The following is a 17,786-nucleotide window of genomic DNA, read 5'->3' as shown; positions in this document are numbered from 1 at the left end:
ATGCTATTATGCGAGAGCGTTGGGAGGAGAGAGAGCGCTATATAGATGATGCTGGCTGCTTCGGAATCGTGCGTTTTGCTTTCGGAATTGTCCGATAGTTTCGTTTCAGTTTCCACCGAAGTCGCTCGTCCCGACGGTCGGATGCGGGTCGAATTTAGTGAACTTTTCCGCATCGATTGTCGTGGGAAGAAAAGCAAAGATACGCGTGTGTCGGCCACACTGTGGGAATTGAGCACAACATAAAACCTGCAACACGGTGGCAGCAACCGCAAGAAAAAGAAGCGGCCGTGCGTTGCTTCGATCCAAGTGCACCGTGGAGCAAAAATAGGATTGCTCGCCGCAAGGGGCGCATCGGTGCACCTTGAAATGAAAAGTGAATGCGTGTCGTAAAAGGTGACCACACGGTGCGAAAGTAACCCGAACCGGCGGATGTCCCTGCCACCGTGTTTTCGGTAGACGGCGGTACGGTTTGTGGACGAGTTTTGGAGGCTTTTTGGCAGCCATTTTGAGCGCGTAGCGAACGGCGGCGAAGAGAGCGTGTAATGTGCGCCAGGCTGCGCGTGCGCCACAACCGCGAGACGCGAGAGAGTGGCACGTGAGTGAAACAAAGCTACGCCACCCCGCCGCCAGCAACAGAAACAACAAAATAACAAAAACACAACACGCTGCGGTGCGGTGTGTTTGTGGTTGCCGCGCGCGAGAAAAGCGCGAACGGAATGCTTTTGTGGACACATTAATGAGCCTGCAGGTGTGTGTGTATGTGCCAGCCAAACGGGATTAAAGCTCGCACGCACGTGTCGGTAATTGTACGCCCAACACAACACACGAGGGGACCCACCCCAACTCATTGTGTCTCCCCCCGAAGCCGCGGTCCGCTGCGCTGGTGTTGGTCCGGTCGCGGTTTGCTCTGTGTATCGAGCGTGGCCGCGAAGTGTAGCAGCGGAAAATATTTATTACCGTTCCGTCGGCCACTCGGCATTGCCTCGGTGTTTGTTGCGGCGCAGTGCGTGTGTACAACACGGTGGGTTTTCCCCACGCCGAGCGGAGCGCTAGGAGCCTAGGTGTTTAGTGTTTCCCTTCAAGCGTGCTGTGCGTGAAAATACTACGGAAAATTAAATAAAGTTTTTCGGCAAATATAGCTACTGTTCGGCGCCTACTACTTGAAAGGTAAGCTTACGCTAGGGTTGCTAGGATTAACTTTTTTACCACGAGATACAATAAAAACAATATTGCCCATCCGCGGTTGCTATGGAACGCACTGCGGTTGAGTGTCTCTTATGGTGCCCAAGGATATCAGCTTGACCTCACATTTATCTGCGTCCACACCCCAACGTCCCCGTAATGGAAATATCTGAAATATTTTTACAAATCAACGGCATAATTGAATTTTCCGTTCGCCTTGTGAATGAAAGACATTCGTTTGCCTCCGCAACGTGCGCGACTGTCGCACAATCCGGCGTATTCTCCTGCGGCCCCGTTGCAATCGCAATAAAAGAAATGCCAGGCCGCGGCCGCACCGTGTGCGTGTGTAACTCGTTTGATGGATTTTATTGATTTTTTCGTGTTGCGTCTTTGGCGCGACGATGGCAAGAAACTATCCGGCCACTATCTCGGCTGAACGGCTAAAATGGAATGCCCGAGTATTGTCCTAGGTAGCCTTCGTGGCGACACGACGACTTCGCTCTCTGCGTGCGTCACAGAGACCCCCACAGCGTTTATGCTGCGTGCTGCTTTTGCCCTGTGCCGTCGACAGACCCCGTCCTCGATAGTGATCGAATTTCGCAAAACGGACAAACCAGTCGCCGGCGGCGGCGGCGGCGAGCTATTGTGACGCAATGGCCGAAACGAAACGTATAATTGTTCCACCAACCGATAGCGAGTCGCGCGGACCGCGGACCGAGTTCGAATGTTGTAACATTTCCCCAACATCCTTGTGAGTTTAGGGGCACTGATCGGTGAAGTATTTTGAGTAGCTCCCAATTATCGCACTTCGCACAGCGATCGATACCGTGCGCTGGACATTGAAAATATTTGTTGCTCCTAGGAGTACTTGATGGTTCCAACTGTCACTACCGTTAGCTCCGTTCCGTAAACATTTAAATAAAAAGTATCAACTTGACAGCGTTACTTTCTTGATTTGCACGAATAATGACCCCTCGAAATGACAAAGAAAAAATCCCCAAAAAGGAAGTTCTCGTGCCACTGCATAATATTTCATTTTTACAATCGCATAAAAAGGCAAAAAGTATGTGAGTGCTTCGTTCTGTTGTGTGTTTGTCTTCCTCTTGTTTTAGCGGCACCACTGGGCGCGCACACGTGCGCTATGATACTTCGTCACCACGCTGCGGCCATCTGTGGGTCCGGGTGGTCCGGCGCGTTAAGCCCAATCCTGCGGCCAGGGCAGGGGTTCGTCGCTTTTGCAGCGCGATATGCACTTCGCACCCCGTTCTACGCTTTCAAAGGGGGTTGATGGACGAAGAAATCGAAAATTTATTTACCAAGGGTCCGACCGACGACGCAAGAGTGTGTAGGCACCCCCCCTCTACCCCAGGTGTGGTGTCTGTCGTGTGGATTAACTCCGGCAAGACACGCTGACCACCGGGCCCGTCCCGGCCGTGCAGCCGTCCTTCTATGGTTACGGTTATGTTTTTCTGCTTTTTGTTTCATGGGGGTCCCATGAAACGCGGTTTAATTTGGTGAACCCAGCTGCGGTTGCGTGTGATCATTATCTGCAATTGAAGTGCAATTGTTTTATGTATGAGTTTGCAATCCTCTCTTTGAACGAGCGGGCGCGATCAGCCAGACTCGCGCTCGAAAAGGGATAATGACCAAAACGGTGTGGTTAATTAATTTCAAAAGATAATGTGTGCAGTTTGCAAAATGGAAGGTGTGTGGCGACCTAAACAGCGTTGTGGGTTTGGGGTGGAAAAATGGGAAATATTATTTATCGGTGACCGCGCCACTTCTAAATAGACACCGTTGCGTTATACGTATTCCAAAGATTTCATAACATTGGAAAATTCTTTTGGCTCGCGAACGGAACGGATCCGGAATTGGTGGAATAAATTGTGGATTTTTTAACAGTCTACAGAAGGCGTTCTGCAGCGTTAGTTCCGGAACGCACTGGCACCGGGCCAGAAGTAGTTGACGCGCGGAGTGGCTTTTTTGCTAGTTTTTTCTCGGTCTCCACAAGATTCGTTCGGCACCGTTCGGAACGATTCCTTGGACTGTTTTCTCGTCTTCGCGAAGTTAGTTTATGCGAAAAGTTTCGCGACGTCCCCGCTTGTTGCCGGAAGTGTCTGGTGGTGTGTTGCGTAAGATGCGGCGCGCACGAGGGGCGCATAAAACCCGTCTACCGGCTTGGATTCGAGAATAATTACCTTCACTCCGACGAGTGGCATAAAATTTGTTTGTCACTCGCTTCTTTCCTTATTACCCATTTTTTAGTCTCCATTTTTTTATTAGTTTAATATGAACTGGATTTTATTACTTAAATCGACCTCTAACTGTTCTACACCCCTGTTTTCTTTCAAACAAGGAGCACCTGATTAGCATTGAATTGGCCGCGGGGAACTGGCTTCGAAAGGCAGAAACAAAAGACAAACCGTTCGCACGCGTTCCCGTTCGATCCCGTGACCTGGACTTGCGTGACTTTGCGCGTAAAATATGGCAACGTGAGAGGATCGCCTCGAAACTAACTGCTGTGAACCCCGTTGATCAGAGTGCTTTAAATTTTCGCTAAAAAGTTTGCGAGTTCTCAATGTGGTGCACGTGATCCCGTCATCGATCGCGCAAAGGATAGCGAAAAGAGTGTAAAGTCATTAAGCAGGAGAGCTTGGTGTAGAGGAAAATGTGTGCCATCAGCTTGGGGTCGAAAAAGTAGTAAACAACGCGAGGCGGAGTATCGCTTGAGCATCGCTTTCTGAAGCGAATCAAACGGAACGACAAACGACGACAATGGAGCATACGGGTGAAACTAGAGCTACCTCGAGCCAGGCGCATCTCGAGGACTACCAGAAGCGGAGCACCTCACTGCAGAACTTGGCCACCGATCAACCGGACCACCATCTCAGGAAAAGGTAAGAATTAGCGGAGCTGAAAGTCAGGAAATTATTAATCGAACCCAACAATCATTTACGTATTCGCGAATCGCGAATGTTCTCTGTAAGCAAAAAAACACAAAAGCTGTGGGCTGTCTGACAGCTCGGCTTAAGCCTTCGACGCGTCAGTCTCTCTATCATGCTGTCAGTTTTGCTCGCACTCTCGCGGTTTCTCATGTGCTCTCACAGCTCAATTCACGGAGCAAAGGGTTTTGCTCCGCGCTTAGTAGCTCGCGGGAGTGCGAGTCAGTTCCGCAGAAGTCGCTCGTAACGTCAGAGATACTCAGTCCGATCGATCGCGCGTTTCCGAGTTTTGTATTGTCGCCTGTGCGCCGACTTTCACCGACAGCCTTTGTTGTCCGCCGCGCTGCTGTGTGTCGCCAATTACCCTTGACGAGAGTGGGTTTTCTCAAGGCCTTCTCGGTTGGTTTCAGACGCACGAAGCATTGTTGTTCTGTGCACCACCCATTGGTGTGGTTGTGTATGTGTGCCAAACAGTGATCAGACGATCCACCTGCGCATCTCGGTGATCGGTTCGATTCGTCGGGAGACTGGCAAAGGTATCCTGAAGTGTTTCAAGCGTTTTTAAATGTGATTCTGAATACCTGCCAAGTGTCCTGTGCGAGAGCGAGAGAAGAGAGCTCCCGGGATCGGATGATTGACAGCGATCGCGATAGATCCGTGTGTTGTTTTGCGAACCGCACCAAGTGTGGCCTACTTTGGACAGGCTGCTTTTGGCTCTATGCTACGCGGTGACCTTTGCTGGTGTGTGCCACGAAAGCCTTGAGTAGAGAAACGAGAAGCCCTGTGTAGTAGGCGCCGCCTGCTGGTGTGTGAGTGCGAACGCGTCTTGGGAAGCTGCGAAGCGTAAACAGAACGTTGTAAAAACGTTGAGTTTGAAAGTTGTCGAAAAGTTAACAGAAAAGTGGTAATGATCGAAAAAGAAGGGCTCACAAACAAATCAAGGTGGTCAAAGCGAGCGTTGCAACACCAATAGCTATTGATGGGCCGAGCGCTAATCGCCCGTTATCGCGTTTTGGAGAACAGTTAGAGCGTTCTGAGAAACGGGAAGATTTGTGCACACCGTGTGTGTGCACCGCCCGCTGATAAAGCGCTTATCAAATTAATATAGATAATCATAAATATCACGACCGCAGCCAAATCGTGTGCGTGTGCGGCCCACTTGTGCGCGCAGATATCGCGCATTTGCGTGAAGCGAGACGGTCTCGCGTTCCCCGCCCAGACAGACAGACACGGCCGAAACGGGTCGTCCGACGTCCAAGTTGATCGATCAACAGCCACCGAAAAGCAACAACGGCGACCCTGGCGGCGGAGACACGATGGTCTTCCGCGGCTCGTTCTTCGATCGCAACGGTGGGGATCCCCCCGATAAGCCAGCTCTCGAGAATGTCATCGTGAAACAGGGGTTCGTATAATGTGGCCTGGTGCTCCCAATGCTCCTAACTAATGAGCGTATGCAATCCGATCCGTGAAAAGACGAAAACAAACGCCTGCGGTGGCCGGAAACCCATGGTCCACCGTGTACAGCCGTAAGTCACGTCCATAAAGTTGTCTGCAGTCGCCCCACGACTGCGCCAAGAGTCGTGGGTTGTGAGACGTCGGTCGTGCCGATTCCCACGTGCGCGGTGGCCGTGGCCGGGTGGGCCTGAAGTGTGTTACTAAATGCGCACAGCCCGTGAATGGATATTCCGTTGCTGCTGGGTGAATGGTTAGAAGCTTTAGTCTGATTTCCGGTGCAATCCACTGGGATGTCGATCGACGATATACGACAGCATCCTCAACACTTCCAGAGTGATCGTGCAATTGGCCTATAAAATGCAAATGAATCGATAAGCGACTTCCGCTGATCGTTTGGTATTAAGTCACCAGTCACCGGTTTAAATTACGCGCCTGGCTCAGCCGGTCAGCCAGGCGTCATTTGCGTCTTTCCTATACTATTAACTCCTCTACTCTACGGTTTTGAGCATAGTTTTATTTACCACGTTTGCCCTTGTCACCTTTTTTTTGCCAGAGGGTAATTGTCCAATCGACTACACTATTTTGTTATTCTTCTATTCAGTCGGTTCCGGTGTGTTGACACAATTTACGTTCTAACACGCCAGTGTGCCCCAGCGATCGTTTGGGGGTTGTTGCCTTGGAGCGATCAACGATCTTTCGACAAAATGGCAGACATGTTGCGGCATTCCGATCGTGTTGTGTCGGTCGGTGAAAGAAGTAGATCAAACGTCACTCAAAGTTCATCCTTCAGTGTCGGGTCGATTTGAGGCTGGCGGATGTGTGCTTCCGACTGATAAGGAACGTTACCCCGGAGAACGTTATCATCACTAGCCTGCCCGGGCCCAGTACTTTCTTTCTCGGCGGAGGCCAGTCCCTTCGATGCGCTAAGCCGCCGTCCGTCCGTAACGTCCTAATCGGATTAAGCGAACAACACCTTCGCGCATCGATTCCCCGCGTTTCGGGCCGTGGAACCTTGTTCGGTGTCACAATGCGAGAATCTTTGCGTCACGTTTTTCTTCTTACCTAATGTTCGCCTTTTATGGCTCGAGTTATAATAAAAGCGTTTGCTTCATTATCATGCTCAGTAACTGACCTAGAGGGGGGGCCCATTACAAAAAATATTGAGCGTTGCCACGGCCGATTTATCACCCGATTGGACGCGGAGTTCAAGACACAAGACAGAAGAAGAAAAGGGCTTGAAAATGCGTCTCATTTTCCGGGCTGTGACCGCACGTGTCACAACCACACCGACAGCACGTCGTGGTGCCACACAATCAGCAAACGACGGAGCCGAGCCGAGGTCAAGTGCATCGGCAGCAGAAATCGGAGCCGTTTTCGTAGACCGGAGAAAACCGGAGCGGAACGAGGTTTTTCTAGGTTCGTCCGCGACCCGAAATTAAGGTGCGCGCGACACACAAACTGCCAAGCTCGGCTGAGGATAGTGTTTCACACCTTTTGTGAAACTAACGGCACTTTTGGGGTTTTCTCACTTTTTCGCAATCGTTGTTCGCGCACGATCGTCTAACGAAACCCCCCTTTGGAGCAGCTTTTTGGTTCGTTAGTACGATCGGTTCGCCTGAGAACCTGAGAACCAGAGCTCCAGAGGGGTGGTGGGGAGGGGTTGCGGCCCGGGTTGTTGGCAATGACCGAGACCTGGCTGTGGCGTGTACTGCGCAGCGCGTAAAGTTTCCTTTTTCTTGCGTGCGCTTCAAACAAAGAACGATTAGCATGATGATGATGATTGGTGGGGGGGAGCATGATGGACCGAAGCGCGCGGGTCTCTCCCGGCCGTGTCTATCGCGCGAGCAAAATGGCGTAGAATACAAACAAAAGTAAAATCCGATGTCAACGATCCAGGCAGGGCAGTCGTTAATCTAGCAAACGTTCAAATCCGCGGTGATGTCCCGCGGGCGCACTGCCCTCTCTCTCTCTTTATGTTGATCAGCGCACCGGGAGGCGAGGATCACGTTTGTACACAGAGTGTGGCAAGAAAGTTCCGATACCCGATATTGAATTCTGGCAACAAGGTAAAACTGTCAACGAAGCGTACAGTGTGCGCCATCATGACAAGACCTATTGGAATGTTAAATGACTTCATCATTTTACAGTAGATTTTGGAAAATAAGCCAGATTCTAAAACGTTAGTCTGTGCCGTTTTATTCATAGATCGAGTTACGTGAAACTGTGAAAAGTGTGCGTGCTTATTGTTGCCGAATTCCTTCTGACTTCTTTCTGTGAGAGCCAGCCAACCGAACAGCCGGGAACTTCAAAGCGGCTAAAATCTTCGATCTCGGACCTTATTTGCCGCACCGTCTGGCACACGGTAACAGTATGCGTGTTCAATGCCGCGACAAGCGAGAAGTAGGCTTGGTGACGGCGGACGGCGGGGCACGATCGTCGCCAGATAGCAACCTACGTGAGATTCTTGCGTCGCTCTGCCTGCCATAAACGGTGTTGCAGTGGCTCCTTTGATGGGTACCCCTATGTTGACTTGATTGCTGTGTGCAGATAGAAACGTCAACCCGAGCCTTGTTTCATGTTCTTGTGCCTGCCTTGCCTCCCGTTTTTAATGATTCTTTGATGAAGCTGCTTAATTATCAAAACCTAATTAAATGTGTGTGACAACAAAATGGCAAAAACTTAAAGAACTGTCCGTCGGTGAGTTCCGGGCTTCGCTGCGTGTGTCGTGCGTCTCAAGTGTGGTGGCTATTCTCGCTCCGTTAAGCGGCGGAAATAGGCGGGTTGATGACGCAAACCCTAACGTTCGGTATCGTTTTTTTAGCAAAGCTCACTAGACGGCTTCACACGACGATACGGAGCAAGCTGTGGAGCAAGGAATACGCGATTTACGGACATGTAATGGGCAGCTACGGCAATCATTGAATTGATTGTGTCCACCAAGCGGTTAACCCTCGCCTGGGACTCATTGGCGATAACACACAGCAGTATCCACCCGCGCAGCACCCGCTATTAAGATTAGGTCACCAGCCGACCACCGCCATCTTGCGTTCGGCTCTCGGATCGGATCATGTACATTCCTGTTGTCGACGTGGGAAAAAGGGTGGCGGAAACGTGGAACACACCTTCCGCGGGGGGGCACCGAATTTCGGGGGCCGCAGAAGTGGAACACGCGACACCTTTTTGTTTGACGTGCGTTGTTTATCTCACCCACCCAATGCAGATGTGTTTCCCCTTTTTTTCTGTTCAACTTTCGCGTGCGTCTGGAAGCATGTTTTGTCGCCGCTTTCGGCCTCCTTCTGCGGGGAACTGCGCCTCGGCGGATGTTTCTGTGGCATTTGTGTAAACCCAGCACCGCCCCAGACGCCCGAGTCTATAACCCAGATTTTTTTCGGAAACTACGGAAAATCTGCCGCTGGAGAGGTATCCATAAATGAAACGGTGACACGGAGTTCCATCTCCGGAGACCGGCAACCTGCTCCGCCACGCCGCCACGGGCGGCACAGCTGATGTTGATGGTGGTGGCATGTTGCACTATTATTGTGTGGCCACACACCATCATTGCCAACGCCGTCGAAGTCGAAGCTGATAAGATAAAGCGGTCACCCGAGCCGAGCCAACCGAGCGCGAAACGGCGCGCGGTGTGTCGATTTGGTGCAAATATTGAAGCAAGCGCGTGAGGGCGACGCAAAAGCAAAGACGCCATTCATTGGCGGTGGCCCCAAAACTCTCCGGGTACCGAACAGCGACTTGGAGGGTGTTAAGTTTACGTTAAGCACTGTTAAGAGAGAGAGAGTTACTTTTATGGGCTTTTGCAATGTTGTATGCTAATGCCGATAAATGCGATAGAAAGTGGCCAACAGCTAACTATTTTTAACCGCATGATGAAATTCCGACCACGCCACCCCTCACGATGACGGTGTACTATTGCTGAGATAAGCTGGTTATGGCCTTTTTCCAGTTCCCGGGGTGGGTCAAACAAAGAAGCCGACGTTTGAGACGAATTTAGCAAACACCCAACGGTGACACCTGCGGACTAACCTTCACCCTGGGCCCACCTACCCCGGTGACATTCGGCGACGAAGGGTTTCACACCGGATTTCCCAATCCTTCTGGTGACCTTTCTCGTGGCTTGGATGGCCAAACTATACTTTTGTTACGATTTGTGCTACACACACCTTGGCCGGCGATAAGATAAAGTTGGTGGGCTAAACAAACGCTGGTGCTTCCTGGTCTGATTCGACTTCTGCACCGGCACACGGCATTCTGACAATGTTTTTTCTTGGTCTCTCGTTTCAGTATGATGTCAATCCAGGAGGAGCTGGACCATCTGGGACTGCGGAAGGAACAGCAATCGGCGCCACCGTATCCGCAGCTAATCTACGGTGGCGACTACGGGCCCAACACGGACAGCAGTCCGGACATGGTGGCCCACCATCACGTGGCGATGTGTGGCGGCAACGGGTGGCCCCAGATACCGGTCGGCGCCGGCGAAGGGCCTGGTGTTGGCGTCGGAATGGGCGTCGGGGTTGGCGTCGGCATGCCCAACAAACCGGCCCCGATGAGCGGCTGGATGGACGGGCTGTTTGGTTGCATGCGGCCCGTACTGTCGCTGATCGGCAAGAGCCACATCATGGAGATGAAGAACAAACAGACTGAGGACTGGGAGATCCCGTACGAGACGATCTCGGATATGGTTTGGCTGGGCAGTGGCGCTCAGGGTGCCGTTTTCTGTGGCAAGCTTCGCAACGAGCTGGTCGCCGTGAAGAAGGTGCGCGAGGCGAAGGAAACCGACATCAAGCACCTGCGAAAGCTGGACCACGAGAACATCGTCAAGTTCAAGTAAGTATCGGGCGAAGCCCTGTTTGGCCTCCTGTCTCTTTGGTCCATCGCGTGCATTTTAGCAGTCACGTGCCAGGAGGAGCCAGGAACAGAGGGAAGCAAGTATTAGTTTTCACCCTTCGAGCTATTTATATCGCTGAAGGAAGTTTGCGTTTTCCACGGAATCCCCTCGGGGTCAGGGCATATCAAGGTGCGCCGCGGGGCCCGTGTATGAATTATAGTCCTGTCAATCGCGTGACTCCCTGGCGGCCGGTCCCATATGCACCTGGATTCGCTCTAATGTCGTCCCCATTTACTTCTGCACCCCATATATGTACGGATTGGCCTGGATTGGATTGGATTGTGACTTCGGTGGCCATGGTCTGACGTTCCATTTTTTCTTCTGTTCTCTTCCACAGAGGGGTCTGCACTCAGGCGCCAGCGTTCTGCATCATCATGGAGTTCTGTCCGCACGGGCCCCTCCACAAGAAGCTACAGGACCACGGCGGTATCATATCGCCCCAGCAGCTCGTCTCCTGGTCACACCAGATCGCCCTCGGTATGCAGTATCTGCACTCTCACAAGATCATCCATCGTGACCTCAAAAGTCCCAAGTAAGTCGATAAGTGAAGGGGAAAAACCGCTTATCACATCAGGGCAAACAAAACAACAGTCTGGCCATTAGTCTGGCCGTGTTGTTCACAAAGTCCCGCTGATAGCAAGCCCCGGAGAATGTGATCTCATTAGCGTAGCGCTCAATTTTGCGCAAACACTGCACTGTAAAGATAAATAATGGGATACCCGAATCACAACTAACTTATGAAGATCCAAAGACTCAGTTTTCGAACTAGTTTTTCGAAAGTCCACGACCACGGCCACGATTGCGGGTGTCTTTCACTTGTCAGCCTCTGGTTGTTTTTATGTTTTACAAAACAAAAAATCACCTCCATCAGAGAGTGCGCCGGATCGCCGGTGAAGACATAAAAAAGTGGATTGTTTTACGGGCTTAACGTAACGCGCGCAAACCCGGAATGAATTTTAACACGGCACGGATCTGAAGCATGACGCACTCGTTAGCGTGTGTGCGTGTGTGTGTTAGAGAGAGCCGTGCAAAACTAGTTAATTTTTATTTTCCACCGCCTTTTACGGGGCTGCGAAAGAAAGTTAGTTTTCCTTCGCTCGGCTGTGAATTGATCCGTGTGACAGATTCATTTTGTCACAGAGAGGGCGAAACGACTTGGCTTTCTTGTTGCGGGACAGAAGAAGTTTCCATAGGCAATGCGAAAGAAGTTTCTGGTACACGTTCTGAAGTGTGTATCGATTGGCGTCCAAGTAGGCTTAGGGTGTTGAAACCGCAGAAAATATGGCGCCGATGGCAGCCAACAAAACTTAGCAACGCATTGGATGTGGTGAAGTTTCGATACCTCCCGATGCTTGTGGGGACATTTTTGGTAGATAATTTATTTCGATTGCCGTTCACCCAGTTTGGGAGAGGGGTTTCTGTATTGCGCCACGAATCTGTCCGTCCGATTAGTGGTTACTTTCTGTTTCCAACAACTGTCGATACCAAACCACCGCCACAACAACCATCTAAGTGACCTTCGACAGTGCGGCGAGCCGGTCTGCGAAATATGATAGCCAACCGCATAGCGAACGACGTCACAAATGATGGGCCCACAGCGTGTATGTGTGATGTGTACGGTACGGCATTCTCTTTACCCCCCCGGTTTGGGCTGGGAAAACCCAACCATTTTGGCGAACCCGGAATGGAAAACGCGGTACCGCATCATGATGCGTGAAGAAACGGTGCGTTGTGGGAAAGAAAAAGACACCATTTGACGAAACGAAAGGTCACTAGCGACGACGGCCACACTCGTTGGCGGGTTTCTATTTATCGGCAACGAAAACAAACGCATGCGCCAGAGGGTCCTCGAAGCGGTGGTCGCGTGTTGTGACCAAACGGAGGAGCAACCGGATGCTTTCTATTTTCCAGAGCGTTCCAGTTGTACGTCATAGATTGGCTCACTGGGCGCGCTCTCTCTTATGCAATGCCCGGAAACGGTGACGTAATGGATACCGAGGACCGAGGACTTTTCGACCGTATGATTTATGTTTTGCTTTTATCATCCCCCCCAACTCAGCATCCTGATCGGCGACAATGATGTAATCAAAATCAGTGACTTTGGTACGTCGCGCGAGTGGAACGAGATCAGCACCAAGATGAGCTTTGCGGGGACCGTTGCCTGGATGGCGCCGGAAGTGATCCGTAACGAGCCGTGCAACGAGAAGGTGGACATCTGGTCGTACGGCGTTGTACTGTGGGAGCTGCTGACCGGCGAGGTGCCGTACAAGAACGTTGACTCGTCGCAGATCATCTTCGGGGTGGGCAACAACTCGCTCTACCTGCTCATACCGAGCTCCTGCCCGGATGGGTTCAAGCTGCTCATTAAACAGTGCTGGAGCGCGAAACCACGCAACCGGCCATCGTTTAAAATCATTCTCCAGCATCTGGACATTGCGGGCCGCGAACTGCTGCAGGCCTGTGCCAAGGAGCAGCTCGCCGGGTATTACGAGACGCAAAAGTCGTGGCGCGAAGAGATTCGTAGCCACATGACCAAGCTGACCAGCAATGGGATGAACATCCAGAAGTACGAACAGGATCTGATACAGAAGCGCAAGGACGAGTGGAAGCACGCGCAGGACATTCGCCTGATGTACGAACGGCGGTTGGAGCGAACCAACACCCTGTACCTGCAGCTCAGCGCCTACTACCTTCAGCTAGAGCAGAAGGAGCGTGACATTGCCGAGTAAGATTTGCGGCCGGTTGGTTGCCATGGTAATACGTTGCTCACTCATCTTGTTTTCTTCCCTTCCAGACGTGAAAAGCACTTACCGTACAAAGCGCGCAAATGTAACCTTCTTAAGCGTGGCTCGGACAAAGCCGGCCGCAAACGGACCCCGTTTAGCTTTCCTTCCATGGCGGCTGCCCTGCCCCGTGGGTGCGGCGAGTCCACGACACCTAGCCCAACGGCTCCCACCGGCTACCCGGTGGTGGTCACGTCACGGGCCACCCTGTACGCTCAGCTGAATCCTTCCGGCCCACAGGGTGCCAAGTCGGTGGTGGTGGCTCCACCGCCCCCCTACAGCACACTGGCCCCGCTAGCCACCAGCGCAACGGCCGTAACGAGCGGTGCAACGGCGGCAACAGTCTCACAGCCCCTCACCAACACCAGTTCCGGGGGTGGGCTTCCGGTAACACTGACTACGACGGCTTCGGGAAGGACAAAAAAGCTCCGAAACCACCGGAGGGTCGGTTCCGGGACGTTCATCAACTCACCGAAAGCCAGCCCCAGCCGGGACCGGCGGGTACAGAGTGAACCGGAAACGCGCCACGTCAAGCTCGTCGACATGGAAACGCAAACGGATGCCATGGACATTAGCGAGACGGATGCGAGTCCGAGCCCGGCCGTGGCGACGAAGCGCATGTCGACGAGTTTACGTGAGGTAGAGGAGGAGGCGAGAAGCGAAGCGGCACCGCCGTCGTCGTGTCGGGAGGATGGATCGGCGGTGGACGAGCAGCTTAGCAGTGTTTACCGGTGCAGCAGTAAGCCACAGTCGGAGGACGACGGGGAAGTGCCTGAGGACGAGGAGAACGGCAACTCGATCTCGATATCGACGATGACGAACAGCCGCAGTAGCGACATGATGACGACCAGCGGTGGAACCAGCGAGCACCATCGCTACGGACGGCGATTGCAGCAACAGCAGCAGCAGCAGCAGCACGGCAATCTGCAGGAAGAGGAAGCGGACGGTGACGTCGAGGAGTACGAGGACGACGGGGAGCGTGAGTGTTCCAGCCCGGATCCGATCATGGACGCGATGAACAGCAACGAGCGGCTCGATCGTGCTTGCAGCGACGACGATAAGATCGATACGCTCGATCGGAAGGTGAACATCATGACGGAGCGGCTACAGAGCGCAGCGGCGGTGATGGCATACGGGAACCTGCTCAACGACAACAACGTGATCGTGTACCGGTGCCAACAGCAGAGGCTTGGCTCCGGAACTGGCGTGACGAAGCAGCAGCAGCAGCAGCAGCAGCAAACCGTTGAAGGTTCCACAATTCTCATGAAACATCCGGCTGCGGGAGGCAACTTGAAGGTGTCGGGAGGCGGAGGTGTCGGGGCGTACCTGTACAGTGGGCCACTGGCCACACCGGGTGGTGCTGCTAAAGGAAGCGACGAGACCGGCCGTGTCGAGCGGAGGCTTCAGACGGAGCATCAGGACGAGCGGTGTACGGACAGTTGGACCGACGAGGAAGGCGAAGAGCCCGTCGAGGAGCTGTTCAACTATGCGCTCCGTCGCAAAAGGTGAGCAAAATGAGTCATAACGTTAGGCCATGATAAGATGACACGATAACGAGGGGCTGCCCCGTGCTTGTTTTAACGGTTGTTCTGATGATGGTTGCTGTTTTTGCTGGAGATTTAACTTGGTTGTGTTCGATACCACACCGGTGTCCACTTCTTATCAAAGGCCGCCACATGTGACGAATCATTACGTTGGAATCTCGTGATGTTTCCGCTACTTGTAGGCGAGTGGTTAAATAACCGGCAGATTACGTGGCCCTTTACGACCTCTCCCCGTCTTAGTAACACCGGGTCACATTTATGAGCCGCAATCAACTTGAAGTTAATCTAACTCTTCTCCCGTGCTTTGTCGTTTCCAGTTTGGGACGTCTTCCGATCAAGCGGAGCCGCCGGTGCAAGCATGCCAGCACGACAACGTGCGGGTCAGCTGTCAGCGTGAGTCAACCCAGCCAACCAGCATCCGCTTCTAACGGCGATCACCATCACTCTCTACCGATCGTGCACCGCAAGATCCCGTCCAACGTGACGATCTCCGACGAGGAAAACACCTCCGAATATAGTCGCGCACCGTCAAGTCAACGGTCGACGCTGGAATCGAACCCGGAACTGGCGTCCGCCGTGGTAATGAAGGGTCGACGGAGCGATCGGAATGCGCTGAAGCAACAGAAGCCCATGCAGAAGAGTACCACATCGGCAAAGGATACGGATGACGACAACGGGGCGAGTGAGAGTGAGAGTAGTTCCGACGAAGAAGGAGCTCGAAGGAGCATTGCTCCAGTGGCCGACGTCGTCAATGGTAATCGAGCGTAGAGGAAACCGAACCCAAGATGATGCCATTTTGTTAGGCGTTTGATGCTCTAGATGTTAGACTCTAATCGCCTACCTAATTCTCCACCGTCGCGGGCCGTCTTTTTATTGTTGTACGTGTGTTTTTTTGGGGGTTAAAAGATTCTGTTTATCTATTGTGTGTTCTGTTACATTTCGAAAAATTAGTTCAAGTTGCCTTCACCGGTGCCTTTTGCGTTTTCCCTGTTTTTGTCCTGTTATTTGCTTGTTCTTTGTTTCATCTCATTTGCCTCTGTTTGCAATGTAATTGTCCATTTCTGTAGTTCCGTCCCTCTTCTGGCACAGAGCAGAGCCTCCCTTTTGCGGGTACATGCGCCGACTGGAAGTGTGAAGCTGCCAAGCTGCTTCACCTTCGCCGGTTGGTCACTTTAGTATTAAGGAATCAATGCATCGATCTGCTGTATGATGTGGAAACGGAAGGAAGTGCGAGGTATTACGAGACATTCCTTGTCCGTGTCGTTGTCGTCGCCGAGAGGATATTATAGACTTTACGGGGGCGAGTGATTGGGTGTGTGCGAACGAGACGTGTGTGTTGTGTGTCGGCATGCGCGACTGTATTGTGAATGAGAGACTGATTCAATCGAGATAACTATTAATCGGGCGGCTTTATCCTGTTTGATTGTACCACACTCTAACGGGACGCTTAAACCCCATTAGTCCCAGCGGTGGAGTCATTCCAATACGTAGTTCATAAGCGGTATTCTATAGAGCATATATATACCTATTATCGACACAGTAATCGAACACGGTGCAACAATCGGACAGAGCGCGTACGAAAAGCTTGCGCGAGAGCGTACCTACAAATCATGGTGGCCTATTTTACAGACGATACTACTGTCGCACTTAGTTGTTAACGTAGGCTTAATTATTTTGCAAGTAAGTTCGGTCCCCACAGACCCCGAAAGATTGTGGATAATCGGTGCCCCATTGCGCAAAGGTTGGGCGGTTGGGTAGCAGCAATGTAAATGCATGAAATACCTCTAAAGAACACGCAAAACTTGGGTAAATGTTGTGCATTCTTGTGTACATAATGTTCTACAATAATTACTTTTGCAGTCTGAGTTTATCAGTTCCTATTGTGCATTGATGTCCTATTCATTTTTCAACCCACTTACCTTAAATTCGGGATAAACATTACGCTAGAATGTGTTAAGATAACGTTTCTAATTCCATTTCAAACATTACGCGAGTCCTCGAATGCTACCAATTGCCTTACTGCGGGAGCAGTGCGTGAGAAGCGCGTGTACTGGACCCACGGATGTCGCTGATAGCGTTTGAGCGTCTACTCTCCACAGCAAACTCTTTGGTACCTGGTCCTTGAGCGCTTGGTCGCTTCCATTGGATAAACGCAAGTCAAATTTCAAAAAAATGCGGTCCGCAAAACAAATGGATTATATTTTGAAAAATACGGAGCTGTTACTGAATTGCAATCGATGAACCGGGCGTTTTGCCTAGCAGAAATGGTGCATACCCTGAGAGATATTATTTTTCGGAAGGTTTTCTAGTGTAAATTGCATCCCAACGAAGCGGAAAGGGGCCACCCAACCAGGGCTGAATATGGCGCAACAAACGGCAAGATACGAGAGAGGCAAAGTAGAAAGTTTTCATATGTATGCGCCTGTCTGCACGTGGCTTGTATGGCACTTTTTACGTATTTTTTCTACTGTTGCGAACAAAAAACAGAAGCTAGTTTATTTTTGCCCTAGCGAAGGGTGTATAGTCTCTTTGAGCGAAATAAATTATAACTCCAACTATATTGTACTGGAAAAAGTTATCCGGGAAGCATGAGAAAGATATAATGGCACTATAGTAATCGTTGTTGACCTGGCATTCTCTAAATTACAAACAGAATAGATCCAAATTCTTCTCTCTCTCCAACGCCACACTATTAACGTCTGTGCAAATGTGTACTCCAACGCGCAGTGATTCAATACAAAACCAGCATATATGGGAAAAGGAAAACCACAGCATAAATCAGGAAGGACGTAGCAAAGCAAACGAATGGTAGAGAGTTCAATGGTACCGCCAGATGAAAACCTCGTGTAAATCCACTATAGTCTTGTAAGGTATAGTCAGCCCAACTGGCTAACGGAAAGAAGTAAGGGTCTAAGAATGTGCAAACGATGCAAGGCGATGATTGTCGAAGTAATAAAATGGAAAATTGGCATACTTAAAA

At 51.4% G+C, this 17,786-nt stretch overlaps 1 protein-coding gene across 1 annotated transcript; it reads left to right on the top strand.

Moving 5' to 3' along the window:
* Positions 1-3,957: 3,957 nt before the first annotated feature.
* Positions 3,958-17,770, top strand: LOC128275151 (uncharacterized). Its single transcript, XM_053013559.1, has 7 exons — positions 3,958-4,079; positions 9,876-10,418; positions 10,817-11,011; positions 12,539-13,204; positions 13,274-14,451; positions 14,503-14,767; positions 15,124-17,770. Exons 1-7 carry the CDS (start codon positions 3,958-3,960, stop codon positions 15,572-15,574), a joined length of 3,420 nt encoding a protein of 1,139 aa, XP_052869519.1. The 3' UTR covers positions 15,575-17,770.
* Positions 17,771-17,786: the final 16 nt, after the last annotated feature.

The sequence above is a fragment of the Anopheles cruzii genome, chromosome 2 (assembly GCF_943734635.1).
Source record: "Anopheles cruzii chromosome 2, idAnoCruzAS_RS32_06, whole genome shotgun sequence".
NCBI lineage: Eukaryota > Metazoa > Arthropoda > Insecta > Diptera > Culicidae > Anopheles > Anopheles cruzii.
This window is presented reverse-complemented; position numbering and strand designations above follow the sequence as displayed.